Below are 23,101 nucleotides of genomic sequence, written 5' to 3'. Positions count from 1 at the left end.
ATGCATACGGCCAGGATGAAGGAACAGAACGAGGCTTATCCTGAGAACTGGAGAGAACTCTTGCTTTTTTTTTTTTTTTTTGGTGCTTCTGCCTCAGTCAAAGAGAGAAAGAAAGAGTGTGTACTTTGTGAGCACTGTGATAAAGTTTCCAAAGTCTTGGGCGGCCTGCTTTTTTTTTGGTTTTTTTGTTTGTATCTTTATCTTGCTGTGAAGTCATGCTCTGTCGAGAGCCAACTTTGAACTGTTCTATATGTGCATATGAATAGACAGTCCTGGGGTGATGCACTGGGACTGTGAATGGGACTGGAATAAACAGCTTGAAGAGAGGAAGAGAGGAAAGACCTACAAGATATTCTGCCAAAATGCTCATCCTGGAGTTGAGTCAGGGAATTTTCACCACTGCAGTAGTATAATTCAGACTTCACATACTGTACTGCGATCCTGTGTTTTATCAGATTGTACGTTTACATAAGGACACAGTGTTTTTCACCGTGAAACGTGCAGAGTAAAATACTTTTCTGCATTGCTGATTATTTACTCCTGTGCCTCGTGAATCAGGTTGGAAAGCTCCAGGCTACAAGATGGGGTTCGACTTCGGCTTTTGTTTCCCCGGACAAATGCAGAGCATCCGGCGAGAAGGATCTTAATGCAAACTAATCCTCGGAGGACTGCACTATATTACACACCTAGGATTAAAATAAACGCTGTCATTGGTTCACTGGGGCTTTGAGAAAAATATTTCCTCTCAGATTGCAGTTTTTGATAATATGAGAACGGATTAAGCTGATTTGTTTTGATTGGGAATGTAAAAGCACAGACGAATGAAACCCTGTGTGTTCAGGTAGTGGATTGCAGTAGACAGGGTTTTTTTTTCGCAGTGTTTTAGGAGTATTGTAAACTCCATTGTCAAGACTCTTGGCTCTGAATCTGATTTAGTGGGGAATGTAGAGTGGTGTGTTTTGTGGGTTTTTTCCAACTGAAAAAAAAAAAACCCTTCAGAAAACCATTGTTATTTTGATTAAGCACACCTACTGAGTCTCACATGGCTTCCAGGGTTGTTGGTGCTCAGCTTTTGTAAAGTTCTCACAATGCTGGTTAATGTCCAACTATGAATAAAAGAGCGAGGGTGAACTGGAGAGTCCTTCAGATCGACCATTTCTCACTCCTTTGCTGAATTGAAGCCAAAAAAAAAAACCCAAAACAACATTCACTCCGACTCGCGATCTCGCTTAGTTTACACCTCTTCCCATTTTTCTGTTGTTGTTTTTTTTTCCCTCCGTCTATATTTTTCCTCGCATTCATTGCTTTTTTTCCTTTTTTCCCAATAACCTTTTAAAATGAGTTCCTTCTCGGTTTTCGTCCTTTCTAGAATTTATTTCTTTATACAACTTTTTATACACACACACACACACACACACACACACACACACACACTTTTTTCCCTTCCTTGCTTATTTCACAGTCTTTTTGTCCTCCTGTCTTCCACACTGTACCCTATTTCTAATTTCCTAAATCTACTCAATAAAGTATAAGAAGCAAAAGACCAAAAGCATACAGGAGAAGTGACTCAGTGCTCAGTGACTCCAGAGTTCCAGCTCCAACCTGTAAACCCCCCACCCCCACTAATATCTCCGCCATCTTCACCGCATCCTGGGGAGAAGTTTATTGTCCCATTCTCCGAGTCATATGAAAGGGTCTCCACTACAGGAAAGAACTCAAATGCCTTCCTGCTTTGATGTCACAGCTTTATTTCAGTTGTTTAGACATTGTTTCAATCAGATTATATCCTGATGTGGGTGAATACTGGATTTTGATTGGCTGAGGTCGATACGATTCGCATCTGGAAGCAAAGCCGTCGATACGATGCATTTAAAGGTGCACATGAAGCAGTTAGCAACGCGATGCGATACGATTCACCCTTATTACGATACGGTGCGATCCGATTTTTATTCGAGTCAATGCTCTGCGATACAATTAAATATGTTACAAATGGTAAATCACCAATTTTCTTAAACGCCTTCTGACTTCTACGCATGGTTCTTTTTCGAACACGCATTTGTAGTGGCAAAAAAAAAAAAAAAGATGAAATAAAACCGGATCTTTTCCTGTTGTGTCTGCAGAAGGATGCAGCTCTACCTTTGCCATGTTAATCTGTATTCTATGTGACTCTCAGGACACGGTTTATCGAAGAGAAATCGCTCTACATATCAAATATTGGTCACTTTTTAAATAATAAAAGTACAGCGCATCTACTAATAATTCTATAGAAATAAATCGGTTTTTTTTACTGATGCAAACGTGTTCAAAAAGATGCGTCGTGATACCGTGATATCCGATGCACACTTTTTTCAATCGATGCATCGCATGCTTAACTTTTATGCCGATGCACCGATAAGAATCGATGAATTGTGCCACCCCTAATGGCTTGGGCACAAGATGGATGAGAAATAGAAGGAAAAACTCCTGGCGTTAACTCCAACAGCGTCATTAATAGTAGTGACGCAGCACAGATGCACATGTGACCTCTACTCAAGCGGTCCCCAAACTTTTTTGCGCCACGGACTGGATTAATGTCGGACAATATTTATAAGTTGTGGTGGATAAATACAACAAAATAAAATGATACGACCATAAAAACTGGTATTTTCTAAATCTAATAATAAACGTGAATCCACTGTGTTGTTTTTTGTTCATTTTGCTCGCTTGGGGGTTTGAATTTAGCGGTAATGTATTATGTGTTAGCAACTGGAGCCCCTTTAAGAAGGTAGCGGATGGAGGTAGGACATGTGACCAAAGCATCATGACATGCATCAAGAGTGAGACATAGACAGATCAGACAGAATCCTGTATTTTCCAAAATAAAACCGTTCAGAATCAGATAATAAATAAAAACGGAGATAATGTAAGTTATGTATACTTTCTGTGCGGCCCGGTACAAACTGACCCACGGACCGGGGGTTGGGGACCACTGCTCTACAATCATTCATTAAACCATTAAACCATTCATTCAGTTTTGCTCTGCAAACATCAGTGACCGCTTGAGATTCTCAATGCCGGGAAGTGACCATGGTAGAAGGTGATAATCCACAGCTGAGTGTGTGGATCTCAGCTTTACCTTGGGACGTACTTTACCTCCACATCAGGCACTAACATCTTGTAACACCTCACACCTTCACTGGATCACGTCTTCACTGAGACCTGCATAAAATTGTCCAAAAGGTCTTTGGGAAACGTTTATACATCAGCAGTGTTTGTTCTTTTTGTCTTTTTTTTTTTTTTTCCCGCCGAGATAAATGTCAGCAAAAGATATGTTTATTGCGTGGTTTTGATAAGAGCTGCTCAAAAAGGAAGCGAGTAGGTGTTTCTTTCCCACCAGTATCCCACTAATTTCTTGTAGATGTTGTAACGAGTTGTGTTACATAACATGAAACATGGAATACAAAAAAAGAAGTACAAAAAAAAAGAAGACGATAATATTTGACATTAGTTACGTATATAACAAACACAAGTGGAGGTACGGGTGTGTAATACCTGCTGGGTATTATAACTAGAAATAAAATGCACTACATGGACAAAAGTATTGGGACACCTGGTTTTTCCAGACTGAGGTTTTTTTAATAGGTGACATGAAGATCGCTTGCTATAAAGCTCCAACCTTATTGAACATTGAATGTAAATCCCGACTGCACCCCCAGACCTCCTCACCTCACCTCACCTACATCAGTACCTCAATAACTAACCCCCTTGAAAATGAATGAGCACAAATCTCCACAAAATTTAATGGAACATCTTCCCAGAGGAGTGGAGGTTGTTATAACTGTGGCCCATGTATTCAGGGTCTGGATTTTTTTTTAAACACCAAGTAGACCTCGACAAAAGTATTGGGACAACAGGCCTCCACAAAGTTGCGGTGGCATGAAATTTCCAATGGCAATGCCCCTGTGCACAAAGCCAGCTCCATGAAGATCTAATTTACATGGGTTGGAGTGAAAGACCTTGAATGACCTCAACCCTATTCAAACTCACCTCACCTACATCAGCTCCTGACAACTCCCTTGTGGCTGAATTAGCACAAATCTCCACAAGATCTAATGGCACATCTTCCCGTTTATGTTCATTTTGTTTTATTTATATATACACACACCATATTGCAAAAGTATTAGGTCACCTGCTCTTTCCTGCTGTAAGTGGTTCTTTTCCAAACCACAAAACTGGAGGCACTCATTTGAACAGGATGTCTTTAGATGCGAATTTTGCATTCACTTGAACTTGAAACCCAAAACCTGTTCCAGCACGGCGATGCCCCTGTGCACAAAGTGAGCTCTTTAAAGATCTGGTTTACATGCTTTGGAGAGGAAGATCTTGCTGCTTCAGAGCTCTGATCTCATCCCTACTGAACACCTTTGGGATGAATGTGAACGCTGACTGCACCCCAGGTCTCCTCACCTACATCAGTACCTGCCTTTCATAACACACTTGTGGCTGATGAACACAAATATCCATAAGCACACTCCAAAATCTGGTGGAACATCTTCCCAGAAGAGTGGAGGGAATTATAAGAGCAGTTTGGGACTAAATGTGGAATGCGATGCTCAAAAATCACTTACCAGGTGACCCAATACTTTTGGCAATATAGTGTATTTAAATCACATGATATTGTATTTACTGCAAAACCTAAAAATCCGACTGTCCAGCAAAGGGCCAGGTTGAGGATACTTATGTTATTCGCCACTACAGAATAAAGATCTTATCGCTAAGACTCATTGTTCGGTTTGTGACATCACGGTGCATTTCTACGAGCGCAGAAACTCCGCCGAGGAATTTGTGCCAGTAATGTTGATTATCCTGTCGGTTTTGTCTCGTTTCAGTGGTAACTATGGCTTTTTACATGCGAAAGGTTTACGACCACAGCCATTCGCTCGCATCCCTGATTAGCGTCCTGACCAAAATGTTCTCAAGAACATGACCATATGATGATACTGATATAATAAACATTTCCCATTAATGTTGATATTGTGGAATTGATGATGTGCGGTAGGTTTGTGTGAATTCTCTGGTTTCTTGAGCTGTTCCGGGGTGAGATGTGTAGTTGTGCGGTGGTTAATGATCTCTTTCGTCCTGGCTGGCGTGTGATTTATACACCTCGCACACAAACAAAGAAACTGGACAAGGCAGCTTTTGGGACTTTGTACTGTAAACAGAATGGACATAAATCTCGCTAATAAGTAGTTGTGAGGCTGGACGTGAAATGCGCAGCGTGCAAACTGGCACATACGCTGGAACTGATCGGAGGGGTGTAATTTCAGTTTCCTTCCAGCAGGGCAGAAGTATTTCAGGTTTCGTAGCTGCAGATAGTATTTGCCATACATGTGTGTGTGTGTGTGTGTGTGTGTGTGTGTGTGTGTGTGTGCGCACGTGACTATTTAGGCCAAATCTCCCGGATATGTGTAATGAAGCGTTAATTACCACTATTGCTGCTTAATCTTCGTGCAACTTTGGAATTTCTACACACAATACCTCAACACACCTGCAGTCCTGCCGGTTTTGTCGAGACGCGTCTACGTTTTAAAAAAGACGTTTTTAGGAAAAGTAAAAAAGCACTAAACTGTTTTACGTCTTCAATATTAAAAGGCTCAGCCAACCTTTTTTTCCCCTCAACGTACATAATCATCACCTCACGGTATCCAGCCTCGTTCTGATTTGATGTATTGCGCATGTAAATTATTGAGGTCACAGGATTAGTTGAAGTAAATATACACCACAAAAGTGTCTAGTAAAAAAAAGCTGTGTTCCTGCTCTCGATAGCAAAACCTGTTGTTTGAGATGCCTGGATACACAACTAACATTATACCAGTTCTTCCGGTTCTTAAACAAACAGTGTCGTGTATTAGTTTCCTGTTACCAGTGACAGGATACAAGCAGCTTTTCGCTTGACAGGGATCAGTGTGTATAACGTGTCATTGTTCGCTTCACGTGATGGGCCCTTAAATGCAGTTTGCAATATTATATCGCCATTCAAAGTCACCAGAACAGAAGTGGAAGCCGCATGTTATGCACAAGAGGTTCAACTAGAAAGAATATTGTTGCAAGGCAACTGGATTGTATGAACCTCGAGCTCTGAGATTAGCTACATGACCAAGGTTGATACTGTAACTGTAGATATTATACGACCAAGTATATATTCTATAAGGATAATAAACTTTATTTCGGCTTCTCCCATTAGGGGGCGCCACAGCGGATCATCCGTATGTTTTGATTTGGCACATGTTTTTACGCTGGATGCCCTTTCTAACGCATCCCTCCCCATTTATCCGGGCTTGGGACCGGCACTAAGAGTGCACTGGCTTGTGCAACCCTAATGGCTGGGGTCGGTTCCCTGACCGGGGATCGAACCCGGGCCGCAGCGGTGAGAGCGCCGCATCCTAACCACTAGACCACCAGGGGACCGTCTATAAGGATAATACATTTATAAAAAAATTAATATATAAAATATGGAAAAAAAAAGATTTTTCTCTTCACAGTGAGAAAACTCTTACGATGGTTTGACGTGATTTTTTGTTCTCACGATGACGATGGAGAGACGACAAAATCGTAAAAACATTAAAAGTTTCGCGTGGGAAGCAAGCATAGCAGCGTATGCTTTGCACACCGCTCGCGAACCTCCGCTCGTCCACGCGCCTCCTGCCACGTACATGAATGCTGTATAGTTATGTATACATTAGGGTAGTGGAAATTGCTAAATTATGTTCTGGAATTCGTTAAATAGTTAAGTCAGTCTACTAATCAAAACTGGGTAGGCTAGGCCTTTTCAAGTTACGAAGGGGGTCAACAGAACGCATCTCTATCGTAAGCCTGGGACCACCTGAATGTCTGCAATTACACTTACACACATTTTGCCGATCACTGAACACCTCAACAATGATTGAATTGTAATGAATGGAGATTCGGTGATGATGATGATGATGATGATGATGATGATGATGATAATGAGGTTCCCTTTAGCGTCTGGTTCCTCTCAATGTTTCTTCCTCATGCCATCTCAGGGAGTTTTAGCTTTTCCCACAGTCGTCACTGACTCGCTCATTAGGGACAAACGTACAATGATAAGGAGCAAATGTATACATTCTTTTATACATCTTTATCTCTGTAAAACTGCTTTGAGACGATGTCCGTTGTTTAAGGTGCTCTAAAAGTAGGAATGAATTGAATTGAATGGACCGTAACCCTGATTGATAACCAAGCCGTCAGTGATGTTTGGCTAGTGTTGAGATTCGATCACGGATTTTTGGACATGAGCCTTTAGAAAGCTGGGATACAGTTTCACAGGAGTAAATTCCCCGAGCTGAGTCTTTTCATCGTAAACAAAGCCAACACAACACGTGCGAAAGTATAACACATCCCTGAAAATACAGGTTCCACTATTCTGAAAACTCGAATCCAACGAATGGAACGGGGCCCAATTTGTTTACGGACAAAAGCTTAACAAGGAATAAATACTCGAGCTTAAGGAGCCAAAAACACTGTTAACAAAGCAGGTGCATGGCCATTGAGAAACTGTAGTGGTCATGCTCAAGTGACTCTAAATGGACTGGACAGATTATCTGGATTGGACCACTCACTTAAATCTCCTCCATCTGTTCCTGGCAACAGTGCTTTTGTGTAAGGCCGGTGTCACTTCTAACAGGGTCTCAGGTGGTCAGCCTGGGAGGCTGAAAGCCTTGGAGGTTTCTCGTTCTTTTTGTTTTGGGATAAAATCAGTGCTTGGAACCTCCCGAGTTTGTTCCGGTTGATAGTAAATATAATGTAGGGCTATTAAGGAAGCACTTTACGGCCGTACCAGTTTGAGAACGACCGATCTCGTCTGATCTCGGAGTCGGGGCTGGTTAATACTTGGATGGGAGACCGCCTGGGAACACCAGGTGCTGTAAGCTTATTTGGGCGAGGTGGCAGTTCAGTGGTTAATTAAGGCTCTGGGTTAATGGTTAGAACGTTGGGGGTTCAAGCCCCTGTATTGCCATGTTGTCTTGAGCAAGGCCCTTGACCCTCTGCGCTCCACGGGCGCTATAACATGCCTGACCCTGCGCTCTGGAATATGCGAATAAAGAATTTCACTGTACTGTTCTTCTTTTTTCCGTTCCTTTCCTTTCTTTCACCCTATCTCTGTTCAGAGTAATGCAGCAGTGTCTAAAGAGAAGTCGGAGGTGGAGGCGGCGAAGGGGGCGGCAGAGAGCCAGGCAGGACGGCTCTCGCAGGAGGTCGAGCGCTTGAGGAGGAGAGTGCAGGAGCTGGAGAACGAGGTGACCAGGCTCAACCGCATCGTCGACGAGGCCAAGCAGCATGAGAGCAGGCTGGAGGAGAAAGTCCGACGCTTGGATGTAAGAATCCCACACACACACACACACACACACACACACACACACACTAAACCATGGATATTACAGGAAACCTGACTTGCCATGAATGAGCCTGTTTAGGTACACACTTTTTTCAGCACAGGAACATTTTTGGGATTTCAGGCTGAACAGCAGAGGAATCAGGGTTTCAGGGATTCTAACACATACTTGGGTTTAGTTTACGTACTTCACAAATAAAGCAATAAAGCAGAAAATATTGTCTTGGAGGACGAAGACTCGCCATTCGACCAAAACTAAATATGTAGCCATCTAGCATGTAACTATAAGGTCCTTTACAGGGACCACGTATGAGGTATAAAAAAGTTAAGAGACGCTTTTCCAGCATTTCTGCCACATCTGGAACGTGTCCTGGAACTCTTTTTTCCGAAACGTGTCAAGCATCTTCTGCGATACGTGCCAAATCTTAGCAGTTGTGTCAAAAACCATGACCTTTGAGCTGGAACTCCATCTTCTGGAAGATGGCGAAGTTCGCAGGAGCTAAAACTGGGTCGGTGTGTAAGTGAGATCGTGTTTCCGGTGAGAAAATCACACGTGATAAGAGCTTGGTGACAGGGTGCATTGACGTCGTGGAGCATTAAGTTTTCTGCTGATTTGTGAAGGTCTGTGCTCCCCGTGACTGTGCTTGCAGCCTTGTGCTGCCATCTGTTTGCGTGTTATAAAACTAGTCTCGAAACTTGTTTTTGTTGTTATTTATAAGATAAATACAAACAAATGTGCTTCTTAAATACAAACAAATGTGCTTCTTAAATATCTCATTCCACATTTTTGTCCCCATTGGCTATTATAAAAAGCTCCACTCTTCTGAGAAGATGTTCCACTTGGTACTGATGTAGGTGAAATCAGGAGTTAATTCCTTAAGAGTTCAGTAGGGTTTAGTTCAGACCTCTATGGCAGGCCACTTAAGATTTTCCATTAGTGCAGTCAGCGTTCACATTCATTTTCTCAATAGGGTTGATTCAAGATCTTCTGCTCATCCCATGTAAAGCAGATCTTCATGGAGCTGGTTTTGTGCATTGGCATTGGCATGCTGGAACAGGATTGGGTCTGATATTTTAACCAAATCAATTGTTTGTGTTACTGCAGAAGGAGAAGAGGCAAGTCGAGGAGTCTCTCAATGAAATCAAGGAAGAAGAAGAAGAAATGAGCCGTGCAAATCGAGCTCTGACCACACGCTTGGAAGACGTACAGGTAAATCATATCGATGCCCATCACTAGAAAGTGCCTGGTCAGAGGATAATCAGGATGATTGTGTTCCTCTTCTAAAAAATAAATCCATTTATTGTCTGTTCTCTTCAGAGAAGTTTGACCAAACTGACCCAGGAGCACAAGGACCTAGAGGAACATCTAAAGGAGGAAAAGAGTCAGAAGGAGCTGTTTAGAAACACAAAGAATGAGATTGAGGAGGAGAGGAGACTGCTAGACCGCACTGTGGAAAAGCTACAGAGGGAGGTGAGACACAATACTATACAAGCAGGGTGACAACTTCCCTCACTGAGACTCACAAGTCTCACAGATACAGGAGGATCTCTAGATCTTTGATTGCCAACGTTAATGCAATCACTATCGCATCTATCCCACGTGTGTTTTAACTTAACACCAACCAGGGCTTGTGTAAAGGTTTAATTTTACTAGTCGTCAAGTAGATCAAATTCTGGATTAAGTTATAAAGATAGTGGTAGTTTAGTGGTAGTTTAGTGGTAGTTTAGTCTCTCACTCTTGGATAATCTGCCAAATTCCATAAATGTTACAAATGCTCCTGATTTGCCAAGTTCCCATGACCCTATTGCTGGTTCATCGGTTATAAGGAAAACGGTAGTTTAATGGCAGGGTAATGGTAGTTCAGTGGTAGTTTAGTCACTCTGGATAAGGGGATCTGTCAAATTTCATACATGTAAAGTAATGCTCCTGATGTGCCCCATGACCCTATTGCCAGTTCACTGGTAATCAGGAAAGTGGTCAGTTAATGGTAGTTCAGTGGTAATTTGAAGGGTAGTTTATTGGTAGTTCAGCCACTCTGGATAAGGGCATCTTCCGAATTCCATAAATTTCAGGTAATGCTCCTGATGTGCCAGTGATCCTGTTGCAGGTTTACTGGTTATAAGCAAAGTGGTAATTCAGTATTAGGTCAGTGGTAGTTTGGTCATTCTGGATAAGGGCACCTGCCAAAATCCATAATTGTGCAAAGCTTCCATGACCCTGTTGCTGGTTACCGGTTATAAGGAAAGTAGTAGCTCAGTGGTAAAGCTGTTTTGATCGGACTTTTGATCGGAATATCATGGGTTTCATTCCCATCACCGCCAAGCTGCCACTGCTGGGCCCTTTAGTGTTCAGTTCATAAAATGCTCGTAGAGTCCATGGTCCATCACCAGAGCCTTCTAATAGCCCATTGAGTGAACTTCAGCAGCTGACAAACCCGAACCTACTGTAGGTATGACTTCCACAAAGAGCTCTGCACTTAACCACGAACGTGATGAGAAGAAAAGAAATGTTCCTAGCACCTGTGTGTTTTTGTGTAGATGTGCGAGATCGTGGAGGCATCTCAATTCTCGACACAGGAGCTGCAGGAGCAGATCGACACCTACAAGGAGAAGAACAGGAGGGAGCTGGCTGAGCTCCAGAGGCAGCTGCGAGACGGGGGGCTGGAGCTGGAGAAATCTCGCATCGCTGCCAAGTCCCTGCAAGAGGAGGTTGGTTTGGGGTGGGGCACAGAGCTACTCATCATTAACTACTCCCCAGATTACATTCGAAAACTAATAGAAACCTGAAGCATGCTTGCTTTGTTTAAAGTTTTCCCAGGAATACCGTCTACACACACACACACACACACACACACACACACACACACACACACACACACACAACACTTCAGTCCATCTATTAAAATGTTTCAGTTAATTTACTATTCTATTCTACTATTACTATTCTATTATCAGGACTTCTGTCAGTAACAGAACCATAACATACACACACACACACACACACACACACACACACACACACACACACACACACACACAGTAACACTACGCAGCCACATGAAAAGCGTCAGAGCTTTTCTGAAGAAACGTATGATCACAAATACTCGTGTCATGTTACGACACACATTTTGCATAACTTGCATAAATATTTTCATTTTCTTTCCATCCTTTCCTTCTACATCATGTCCTGTATTCTTCCGTATTTCTTTCTGTTCTTTCAGAGTTGTTGTACCACCTGGAGGTTGCCAGGTTTATACTATTAAGTGTAGCAAAGTGTAGAAATGGTTTAAATTCACGCCAGATTTAAAACAACTGCAAAGCCGAAGCAGCGAATTTATTTACAGATGTTTATAAAAAAAATCACTCTTGGGTATTCCAGACAGAATTATGATGTATGTCGGTGTCCCTGAAAAACCTCTGGTGATCTTGGAAGGCCTGAGAACCTCACCATAACTCGCAGCAAGCTATATTTTATTACCAACACTACAGAATGTCAAAAGTTTGTGGACACCTGACTATAAGATAATAAGATTCCAATGTGCTTTTTGATCATTCCATTCTACATTTAGTCCTTATTTACTCTAATAATAACCTCCACTCGTTTGAGAAGATGTTCCACTAGATTTTGTGGAGATCTACTACCTGGGGTGCAGTCAGTGTTAACATTCATTGTTCAGTAGGGTTTAATAGCTCTATTGCAGGAGATCCTCTACTGTAACCCATCTCTTAATGGATAACCGGTGCTGCCCCACTCTGGTGTTTGTGACGTACTGAAGCACTACGCCTACACGGTGCAGGAGATGTTAATTCATTCGCAAATCCAACTTACAACTGAAGTGTTCCTTCAACAGCTCTTTGAGAGTAAAGTAAAGATCTAACCCATTTCACACTCGACCAACCCAGCGAACTTTGACCTCGGCTGATGGGATGCAGTTCGCCCATCGCCGCTCTGGCATGCGAGGAATGTTATTCTTTGATAGGGTCTTAAAACGAGCATGCTGAGAGGAACACGCTGTCTAAAACCTCAAGTGGAGAGATAGCTACTCCTCATAATCAGCTCTATCCACACTCTCTGCTTCCCTCGTGCTCTGGGTTCTCTACAGCTTCCATTAAACCTATTGGAAGAAGGAAAACAATAAAGAGAAGAGATAGAACATGCAGGTTCTAACCCCTGTCCACAGCTGTGTGTAGGAAGAGAAGGATGTGTTTTGCTCAGAAGGGAGTGTCTGAGGGTTGACCTTCTGACTCCTCATCCTCTGGGACTTTTCTATAATACAAGCACATTCAAGTTGTTCATGCAGCTGCATCCTCATCCCTGAATCGACTCCCTAAACACACAACCTTTTATCATACACAAACACACTGAAGCCAGACACACTCCTGCTACACATTTAGACTGCTGGCATTTTGGACTACTGTCTTGTCTTACAGACCACACTTTTTTTTTTTCGAAGCTTTGCGATAAATTGAGACATTTTATTTAGCCGTATTTTTCTCTTTATCGGAAGTGTGTGTTTGGTGAAGGCATCTGTGAAGGATCTCGGTTGGCAGGAATGTGTGTTGTGCAAGCGCTGAAAGTTGAAACATATGGTACAGCGTGTGATCTTGATTACTGTATTATAAAAAATGTTACTCGTTCGTGTTATATAACGATTTCATTTTTGTCCCAAATGTAAGTTTTGGATCTGAAAATTTGCTACTTACACTGTTTGTGGTTTTTGAAGGACACTCGCATGTTCCTTTTGTTTCTATGAAGCAAACTCTGTTATGTAACGATATGAAGATTGACTTTGACCAAACAGAGTTATAAATGTTCAGATGTTCCTTTTATTTTTCATAAAATAATCCTCTCTCGGCATGAAGAACAGCTTTACACGCTCTCGTCGTCCGGAAAGTTGGTTTCTCCAAACGTTCAGCTGAAACCCTTCCCGCCCCAGAAGATGTTCTTAATGGTTGGGGGGATTTCTTTCTGACCTTGTGATCCAGTTTATCCCAGAGCAGTTTAATAGGATTTAGGTGCGGTGACTGGGCAGGTCATTCCATGATAGATATCACTCCAGACGATGTACGCTTCGAAGTCCAGTTGTAAATGCATTGTGCTGAAGTGTGGAATGGGAGCCATGTTGATTCTCCTTGACTTTCACAAAAACAACCCCAAACCATTTAGCTTCCACCTTCATGTGTGACTGGGGGTGAGGGCAGTCTGATCTCATCTTCTCCAAAGAACTTTCCTCCACTCATTCACTGTCCAGTTATGTTGTGTTTTTGCATTTTACCGAGTTTGTTGCATAGAAACAAACAGAACCTGGATAAGGTTCAGTGTTCCTTTAGTTTAGTTTAGTGTTGTTAACAAGGGAAGTTCATAACCAAAAGCATCAAGCAAACTGCATGAATGCGCCTAAATCACACTTATTCTGCACGTAAATACTATATACATCGTTGATATGAACAGTAAGGCTTGTTCTTTTTTGCCGTCTTGAAAGTTGCGGTGGAGATCAAAACATATTTTCATCTACCGTAATTTCCGGACTATAAAGTGCACCCATATATAAGCCACACCCACTGAATTTGACAAAGATTTTTATTTTAAACATAAATAAGCCACTACTGCCATACACTGAAACTAATGTACTTTACACAGGCTTTAATGAAAGACAGTGTCTGTTACACGGTGTAACGGGTGAAATATTTTGTGGCTCCTTTAAGAGCAGAGCGGCATTTTGGGAACAGCACGTCACTGCATTCTGCCGGTATTACTGCATGTGTGCAAGACCGAGGAATATGTCCTTATTATTTGCTGATGCTGATTTTTAAGTTTCTTTGACTAACCCATAACGCTGTTGCCAAGAAAAATAAAAAAGCACGAGTTTTGGAAACCTGTCTGTGCTTATATGATTTCTGTTGTAAATGGAGTTAGCGAGCTCTCCCTTCACCCTGACTCAACACGTTACAACGGCTTGTATCTAAACAGTAGCCGACCAAGAAAGTCATTGTTCACTGTCTTCCTCCTTCCTTTCACAACTATTTCTCTCGGGAGTTTATCTTTTGGCATCGTCGTGCGTTTAAAAAAACTTTTTTTTCTCCCGATGCCGTGCAGCTCAGAACACAGGTGAGGTGCGTTTTTTCGTTTCTGTTCGGAAATTTCATTGGTCTAATGTTATGGAGCTCAGTTTTTTAGCTTGAAGTTTGTGAAACCGGGAAAAACCCAGGAAAAATTCATAAATATGCCGCTTTGTTGTTTAAGCCGCGGGGTTCAAAACGTGGGAAAAAAGTAGCAGCTTATAGTCTGAAAAATACGGTAATTTACGTGTTTAAATGAGTAGGAACATGGCACAGTTTGGTTTAGTGCACATTCTCAAAAGTATCGGAACATTCAACGTTTCTTGCTTATAGATTGATAGTTTAAGTTATGACTTCATTGTTTCTCTAAATGTCTACTCTTGCACTTGTGTACTCATGAGCTCTGGCCTTCATCAGTCAAGACTGTATTTGTTCTTAACAAGGACAAACCAACACATAGACCAGAGAAATGTTTATGGGAGAAACTTAAATATATTGTGGTAGTTAATTTGGTCACTGACTAAGAAAATCTGTCTAAAAGTCATAATTTTTGCAATAATTGTAAATTTAATGTGGAGTTTACAATGGAAAAAAAGGAGGGAAAAGCGATCAGAGCTTTTGCACAAGCACCGAGCAGCAAAAAAGTGGTGAAAAAAACCACCTGTGTACAAAACGACATGAAACGAATCGGCCAAGAAAAACAACAGGAGATGATGAGATCTTGAACTGTGAAGTAAATATGACATCACCAACATCCTTCTCAAGGCATCCCGATCCACCTTTCGAAGAAAAATCCAGAGCAGAAATGTAGAAGCAATATGACCAGATACAAACCATTCACACAATCGAATATTCGATTTTTATTGACTTTTAGGTTCCAATAGGTTTGCTGACCTGAAGATTGGGTGGTGGCAGATAAGGAGGTTTTTAACACATGTAGGAATAAATGTCAGGAACTTCAAAGCTGAAAAGTGTCTCCTGTTGGTCTTTTGATCTGGAACCTAAATGCTTAAATGAATTGAGTTTGTTGTTCGTGTCATTTCGGAAGGCACTGTAGATACACAAGAAAAGAACAATGCTAGCCAAATGTGTTGATGAGAGTTAAGTGCCTGATTATCTAAGTACAATGTTTTGTGTATGTGTGTATGTAAAGGTGAGCCAGTTGGAAGAAGACCTGCGGCTTTGTAAGCGAGAGAGAGACGAGGAGGAAGAGCGAGTGAAATCTTTACAACAAAAGGTCTTTGAGCTGGAGTTGGATGCAGACACCAAAGTGCAGAGTAACGACAAAGCCAGACAAATCAAACTGTTGGAGGTATATACACACACACACACACACACACACACACACACACACACAGACAGTTATTTTGCTCTAAATCAGTACCTAAAGATTAAGCAGTACATTTGCCCTAGTGGTTGAATTCACTGCACTCTGAGAAGGAGGTCTTCAACGGGGAGTTGGTTTAGTGTTTAAGGCATTGGACGTTATGAGTTCAAATCCCATCCACACCAAGCTGCCACTCTGGGGCCCCTGAGCAAGGCCCTTTACCTCATAACTGATCTGTTGTATGAATGAGATACATATACACCGATCAGGCATAACATTATGACATTATGAGTGGTGAAGTGAAGAACACTGATGATCTTCATCATAGCACCTGTTAGTGGGTGAATATATTTATTAGGCAGCAAGTGAACCTTTTGTTCTCAAAGTTGATGTTCGAAGCAGGAAAAATAGGCGAGCGTAAGGATTTCATAATCCTAAGAGCGTAAGGAGTAAGATTGACGATTAGACGTCTAGACGACTGGGTCAAAGCATCTCCAAAACTGCAGCTCTTGTGGGATGTTCCTGGTCTGCTGTGGTCAGAATCTATCAAAAGTGCTCCAAGGAAGGAACAGTGGTGAACTGGTGACAGGGTCGTGGGTGGTTGAGGCTCGTTGATGCACGTGTGGAGCGAAGGCTGGACCGTGTGGTTCCGATCCAACAGGCGAGCTCCTGTAACTCAAACTGCTGAAGATGTTCATGCTGTTAATACTGGATGGGTCACAACTGTTCTGGTAGCAAAAGGGGGACCAACACAATATTAGGTGGTCATAAAGTTATGCCTGGTCAGTGTAAGTCAGTCTGGATGAGGGCGTCTGCCAAATGCCATACATGTAAATGAAAACTCGGAAAGGTCCTTCAACATGGAATTCTTATTTTATGTGTAGATCTTCTGTGTGAATTTCCTTCATGGGTGAATAAAATGATCTGTCTATGTGTATAATTTAAACTCGAAACCGAACGTGAGCGTGCTCTAATCCTGGGCGGAGGGCAGAAGCACCACAGTGTGTTCGGAGGAGACTTGTTGAAGGTTTTTTTCCTTTTCACACCTTCATGTTCATTATTTCCATTTTCTTACTTTCATATGCATTAAAGATATAGAGAGGTTCATAGGTCATTAGTGTGGTTTAGATGATAATGGAGATGATGATAATGAGCTATGCTGTGGTCCTGCAGGAGCAGATATCGCATATGGAGCTGGAACTGGATGAGGAAAGACAGAATGGGGACCTGCTAATGGAAAGAATCGATCGAGGCAGAGAACAGGTGAGTGTTTTTATAAAGTATCAGACCTGAAACTGGGAATCGGAGTCGGTTCAACTTTATTATATAAATACACAATACGGACAAAAGTATTGGGACACCCGACTTTTCCCGCCACATGCAGTTCTTTTCCAAACTGGAACCACCAAGTTTAATAAAATTTTCCTATCACTTGAACTAGGAGACTCAAACCTGTTCCAGCATGACAATGCACCCGTGCAGAAAACCAGCTCCATGAACATATGCTTTTCATGGATTAGAGTGGAAGATCTCCTGCTATAGAGCCTCATCCCAGGGCCTCCTTCAGAAATCTAGTGGAACATCTTCCCTTATTAGTACAGCAAATAGAGACTAAATGTGGAATGTGACGTTCAAATAGAAGCATCTTATGGTCAGTTGTTCACAAACATTTGTCTATATTGTGTATGTGTATGCTGCTTTGTGGGAATGGCTCTGTTGGTTTGTGTGTGTGTGTGTGTGTGTGTGTGTGTGTGTGTGTGTGTGTGTGTAAGGGATTTGGATGATGGGATATTGTATTGTAAGAGGATCTTGCGTAATCGTCCTCTTTGGCAGGATGTCCCATTATATGGCTTGTCCAATTTTCCTGCACCGATTTGGACGTCTTTCTAACACAAGGCCTCGGCTAAAGCGTCTCAGGTTAGCAGACGCCTGGATTTGTGTTTATGAGACAGAAGTAATGAGAATCCCAGAGGAGGGTTTATCATGTTTCAGTGTTTGCGTGTTACTTGTATTGAAACATAGGAAGTGTGTGCGTGTGTGTGTGCGTGTGCGTTCATGCAGTAGGGAAAGTTCCTTTGGAAACAAGCAGTTTATTTTCAGCTTCGGTACGCCACACGCTGAGGGCATGTTTACAGCTTAAACCTCTGCCCTGTTTCAGTTTCGCCTGGCTTTTCTTGCTCATATTGTTTTCAGACAACTCCTTTTCCCATGACATAATCGGGTCCGTCGGCGCTAACGCACCTGTAGCGAGCGAATGCCAAATCTGGATCCAAGTCGAGCTAATGATGAATAGATGAGGGAATGCAGTAGGATAGATGGGCCTGAATTATAGAACAGAGCCGACACAATGGTGCTATGAGGGGCCAGGGTATGTTCCTGTGAAAAGGTTTCGAGGGGAAGTAGATTAAAGGAATGAGGGGCATTAAAGCAGCAGCAGGGGCATAGACGAGGGAGGGGTGGGGGGTAGGGGGGCATCAGGATGGTCACACCTGAGACCCGTGGCACCAGGTGCAAAATGAGAATGTCTAAATGAGAGTAATCTCCTGTGTTTTTCCCGGCCTCACTCTGGTGTGTGTGTGTGTGTGTGTGTGTGTGTGTGTGTGTGTGTGTGTGTGTGTGTGTGTGTGTCAGTCAGTCGCGTGTGAGTGTATTAGCGCTCTGCTGAGTCGGCACCCCGCGGCGCAGGGCAACTCACACACCCCATCGCTCAGCGCTGAGCCTCACTATCACACACTAATTGGCATAAAAGATCATCCTCCATTACTGCCTCATGCCAGCAGGTAGTCGTCCTCTCATTGTTTCCCTATGATCCTCCTCTCATCACGTTCTGTTCCTTCTGTCTGCATCACACAATGCACTTCTGTCCCTTTCGGTCGGAACGCTGTGGCCGCTTCCTCTCCATCACAATTGTAGCGAAGACATGATTTTCTTTTCCTTTTTCGGATTCATTTCTTACCCCTAAAGAAATGTGTAGAAGTTCTCTTATCAGAAGTCTGCCTCTGCTAAGAGCTTCATTATCATTCCTATGACTCCATTATGGACATGATGATCACATCCTCGCCATCATCAGACCTGGCTGATCGTTTTTAATGCGGTGACATTTTTAAACCATGATAACAGAAGTCATACCGGGTACTGAATCACCACCGGAGTCTTTGTGGGACTGGATTACTGATCTACATGGAATATATTGTGTACCAGGTTATTCCTTTCAGAGGTTTGATAAAAATTTACATTTATGGAAATTGGCAGAGGCCCTTAACCTAGAATGACTTATTTATGTATATACAGAGGCTGTCAAAAGTCTGGAAACACCTGTTCTTTCATAGTTTTTGAGATTCGAGGATGTTCCTTTTTTGTTTCTATGCAACAAACTTGATAAAAGACAAAAACACAAGAAATGGACATTAAATATAGAGAAGAAAGAGTCCAAATGGGAGAGTTTTTCCAACTAACAAGAACTTGTGTAAGACAAACAGGAGAGAAGATGTGATCAGACTCCTTCACCCCCACAGTCACACATGGAGGTAGAAGCTTCATGGTTTGGGGTCGTTTTCGAGGATAATTCTGTAAAGTGAAAGGTATCCTGAACCAACACGGCTCCCATTCCATACTTACAAGAGCATGCAATTTCGTCTGGGCTGCGGCTCGTTGGAAGCGACTTCACCATACAAGAAGACGACGAGCCGAAGTGACGAATACGTCCAACTCTGTGGGCGTTATTTAAGTCAAGTCAAGTCAAGTTAATTTGTATAGCGCTTTTTACAACAGACATTGTCTCAAAGCAGCTTTACAGAAATCAACAGTGAAGGTGAATGGTGTGCATTTATCCCTGATGAGCAGCCATGGAAACTGTGGCAAGGAAAAACTCCCTTAGATGTAATGAGGAAGAAGCCTTGAGAGGAACCAGATTTAAAAGGGGAACCTCATCCTCATTTGGGTGACATCAAGACTGTGATTATAGTCTTTAAACAATACAGAACACTGGAGAGAGAGAACTAACATGAGCACTGGAGTATAAGAGCAAACAGTGGTGTGGAGTGTATCTATCATGGAACGACCTGCCCAGTCATAACATCTAAATCCTAGTGAACTGCTCTGGGATGAACTGGATCATAAAGAATTCTCCAACTAGTGAAGAACATCTTTGGCAAGTTTTACAGGAGGCACACCAAAGTGTTTCTCCTGAATGTTTGGAGAAACGGATGAAAAGAGCATGTAAAGCTGCTCTTCATGCTCTGGGAGGATTATCACTAGAATAAAGTCTGGAAATGTACAGATTTGTTTGGTCAAAGTTAATCTTCATGCTGTTACCTGACCTAGTGTGCTGCATAGAAACAATATGAACATGAATGTGTCTCTCAAAAACCATAAAGGACTTTCCAAACTCCCTGGAACTGAGCAGCTCAGGGTTAAGGGCCGTGCTTAAGGGCCCAGTAGTGACAGCTTGGTGGCGATGAGATTTGAACTTGCAGCTTTCTGATCAGAAGCCATCATTGCGGATTATAATTTAAGAAGCTGTTGCATTGTATGAATTGTGGTTCAGTTCTGCAGAATTCAGCTGTTAGACTTTAGTGTTTAGACTCCATTCTTCAAGAGGTCCCTCCAGGTGAGGAATGATGGAGGCGTAAGAGCATAGCAGGGGGTGTTATCCCAGTGATCGTCATGTAGAGGAAGCGCGTTTCAGAATGCAGCCTGGCAAGAATTCCTGAGGAGTTCAATGAAACATGACCTTTTCTTCAGAACTGAATCATAAAAAAAATGCAAAATTGGTGCTTAGAATTTCTCAGTAATTACACACGACACTCCGGTAGGAATGGTGTCTGCGTACAGTCTGAGATGTTTCCTGTGTGCTGTTTGTTTACGGTGCAATGTGTCGATTGTGTGTTTGACAGATGGAGCAGTTGAGGAGTGAGTTGCTGCAAGAGAGAGCCAGCAAACAAGACTTGGAGTGCGATAAGATCGCCATGGAAAGACAGGTAAAAAAAAAAAGGCCTGGTCATTTTACATGGGCTTTATATGAGAGTTAATTTTGGAGCACAGGTTCACTTAAGATTCTCCAGAGACCAGTTCTGTCCAAACATTTAAAATCTCTGATTGGGGCCAATTGACCTTAATTTGACTATATATATATTTTACTATATACTTTAAGATGTGATGAGATACGATATGATACGATGAGATCAAATAGGATAGGATGAGATATGATACGATACGGAAAGATAAGGTACAATGATACGATATGATACGATACATTGAGATACGATGCGTTACGATTCAATAAGAAGGTAAGATATGATATGAGACACGATATGAGACGATGCGATGCGAGACATTACGATACAATGAGACACGATATGACGCATTACGATACGAGGAGATAAGATACGATACAATATGATGAGATATGATAAGAGACATTGATATGATATTGCACATGGTATTGTATTATATTTAAGTACATTGTAATGATTGTGAAATTTTGGTAATGTATAAAATGGCACAGTTATACTGATAGTGTTTGTTGTACCAGTTCTGCTCCTTACTTTATGAAGCGTATATCAGCATGGATCCAAAGCTGGTATTGTTTTTTTTTTTGTGTGTTCTGACCATACAGGGTTTTTTTGTTTGTTTGTTTTTAGAATAAGGACCTAAAGAGCAGAATATCTCATCTGGAAAGCTCACAGAAATCTACTAAAGAGGGGCTGGTGACCCAGCTAGAGAGCCGTATCCAGGAGCTAGAGGAGAGACTGGAAGCAGAAGAAAGGTTAGAACCTACAATATAATAATAATAATAATAATAACAGTAGGAAAAGAGAAAAATAGAACCTTAGGACACCTATGTGAATGTTTCATGTCGAACAGGGACCGGGCAAACCTTCAGCTGGCGAACCGTAGGTTAGAGCGCAAAGTGAAGGAGATGGTGATGCAGATGGATGAGGAGCAGCATGCATTACAGGATCAGAAAGACCAGGTGAACACGTCAGGCACTGACATTTACGGGATCTGGAATGACTTACATTTATCTCATTCGTACAACTGAGCAGCTACGAGGGTCGTGACAGGTTGGTGTGGCTGGGATTTGAACTCATGACCTTTGGATCCAAATTCCAATGCCTTAACCACTACCTTTTCCACAAACCTGCACAGTGTTTCTTGGGATTGTCAAGTTTGCCTTTATCAGTAGGGTTTACTCAGTAGTAGTGTAACGTTCTTAATCATTATATGATGTGAACGTGTGTGTGTGTGTGTGTGTGTGTGTGTGTGTGTGTGTGTGTGTGTGTGTGTGTGTGTGTGTGTGTGTGTAGCTGAACCTGCGTCTGAAGGCTCTAAAGAGACAGATGGACGAGGCCGAGGAGGAGATCGACCGACTGGAGCATGGTAAAAAGAAGCTACAGAGGGACCTCGAGGAACAGCAGGAGGCCAACGAACAGCTCCAGAACCAACTCAAAGCATTACGCAGTGAAATAAGGTAACGGGAAAAAGTTTCAGAGATTACTCTGACCTTCTCAGGTGCTTCGGTGCATTTTTTTTTTTCAGAAATTGTAATTCTGTGTGTTTTGCTGTGTCGCCAATTAAAGGGTCAGGAGATTAACCTTTGACCTGTTTTAGAGAACTAGTTGATCATTGGTTGATCCGGTGCAGTTCACACGCCTTCATTAGTGACAGTCAAGATTTCAATTTAAGACATATTTACAAAAGATTGTTTTATAGAAATGTAGAGAGAAGCTTGACAGATTACGACAATTGAATTCTGCATTCATTGATTATGACTATTAATCTCAGAACCGGTATAATATATTTTGATCAACACGACATAACCAAAAGATTACGTAGGAAACAGCAAACAAATGTACACAATTATAAATTAATGTACCGAAGCATTTTGATGGATGCAAATAGAAATTGCTTTTATTGAGGGCTGCAAAATTTCAGGAATTTTCAAGACTGGAAACTTTCCATGGGAATTAGCGGAAATGAATCGGGAAAAACTGGGAATTTATGTTGGCCTATAACAGGGAAGTTAAATGTAGTTAAAAAAATTCAATTTCTATTGATTTTCTGCATACAGCACACTTACTGCAGTGCCACTGAGGCCACGCCTCCTACATCATTACTATTATTATTATTATTATCATATTATCATTATTATTAGTTAGCAGTTATTAGTATAACTTGTGCAATATTTCATTAAATATTCTGAAATATTAAATATTTCATTCTGATAATCCTGTTTGCACTGTTTTCAAGTCCCACTGCACATATATTTCATAGTACATATACATATTATTATATTTTAGTGCAATTATCTTTGGTTTATT

At 41.8% G+C, this 23,101-nt stretch overlaps 1 protein-coding gene across 1 annotated transcript in view; it reads left to right on the top strand.

Moving 5' to 3' along the window:
* Positions 1-23,101, top strand: part of cgnl1 (cingulin-like 1) — a 40,529-nt gene that overhangs the window by 15,724 nt on the left and 1,704 nt on the right. Inside the window, exons 9-18 of the mRNA XM_046840482.1 lie at positions 8,169-8,375; positions 9,498-9,602; positions 9,711-9,863; positions 10,931-11,101; positions 15,606-15,764; positions 16,953-17,042; positions 20,675-20,758; positions 21,422-21,546; positions 21,645-21,753; positions 22,088-22,251. Of these exons, the coding sequence (XP_046696438.1) occupies positions 8,169-8,375; positions 9,498-9,602; positions 9,711-9,863; positions 10,931-11,101; positions 15,606-15,764; positions 16,953-17,042; positions 20,675-20,758; positions 21,422-21,546; positions 21,645-21,753; positions 22,088-22,251 (1,367 nt within the window). The remainder of the gene's footprint in view (positions 1-8,168; positions 8,376-9,497; positions 9,603-9,710; positions 9,864-10,930; positions 11,102-15,605; positions 15,765-16,952; positions 17,043-20,674; positions 20,759-21,421; positions 21,547-21,644; positions 21,754-22,087; positions 22,252-23,101) is intronic.

The sequence above is a fragment of the Silurus meridionalis genome, chromosome 26 (genome assembly GCF_014805685.1).
Source record: "Silurus meridionalis isolate SWU-2019-XX chromosome 26, ASM1480568v1, whole genome shotgun sequence".
NCBI classification, from domain to species: Eukaryota; Metazoa; Chordata; class Actinopteri; order Siluriformes; family Siluridae; genus Silurus; species Silurus meridionalis.
Note: the sequence above shows the minus strand (reverse complement) of the source record. Positions and strands in the feature narration are given on the sequence as shown.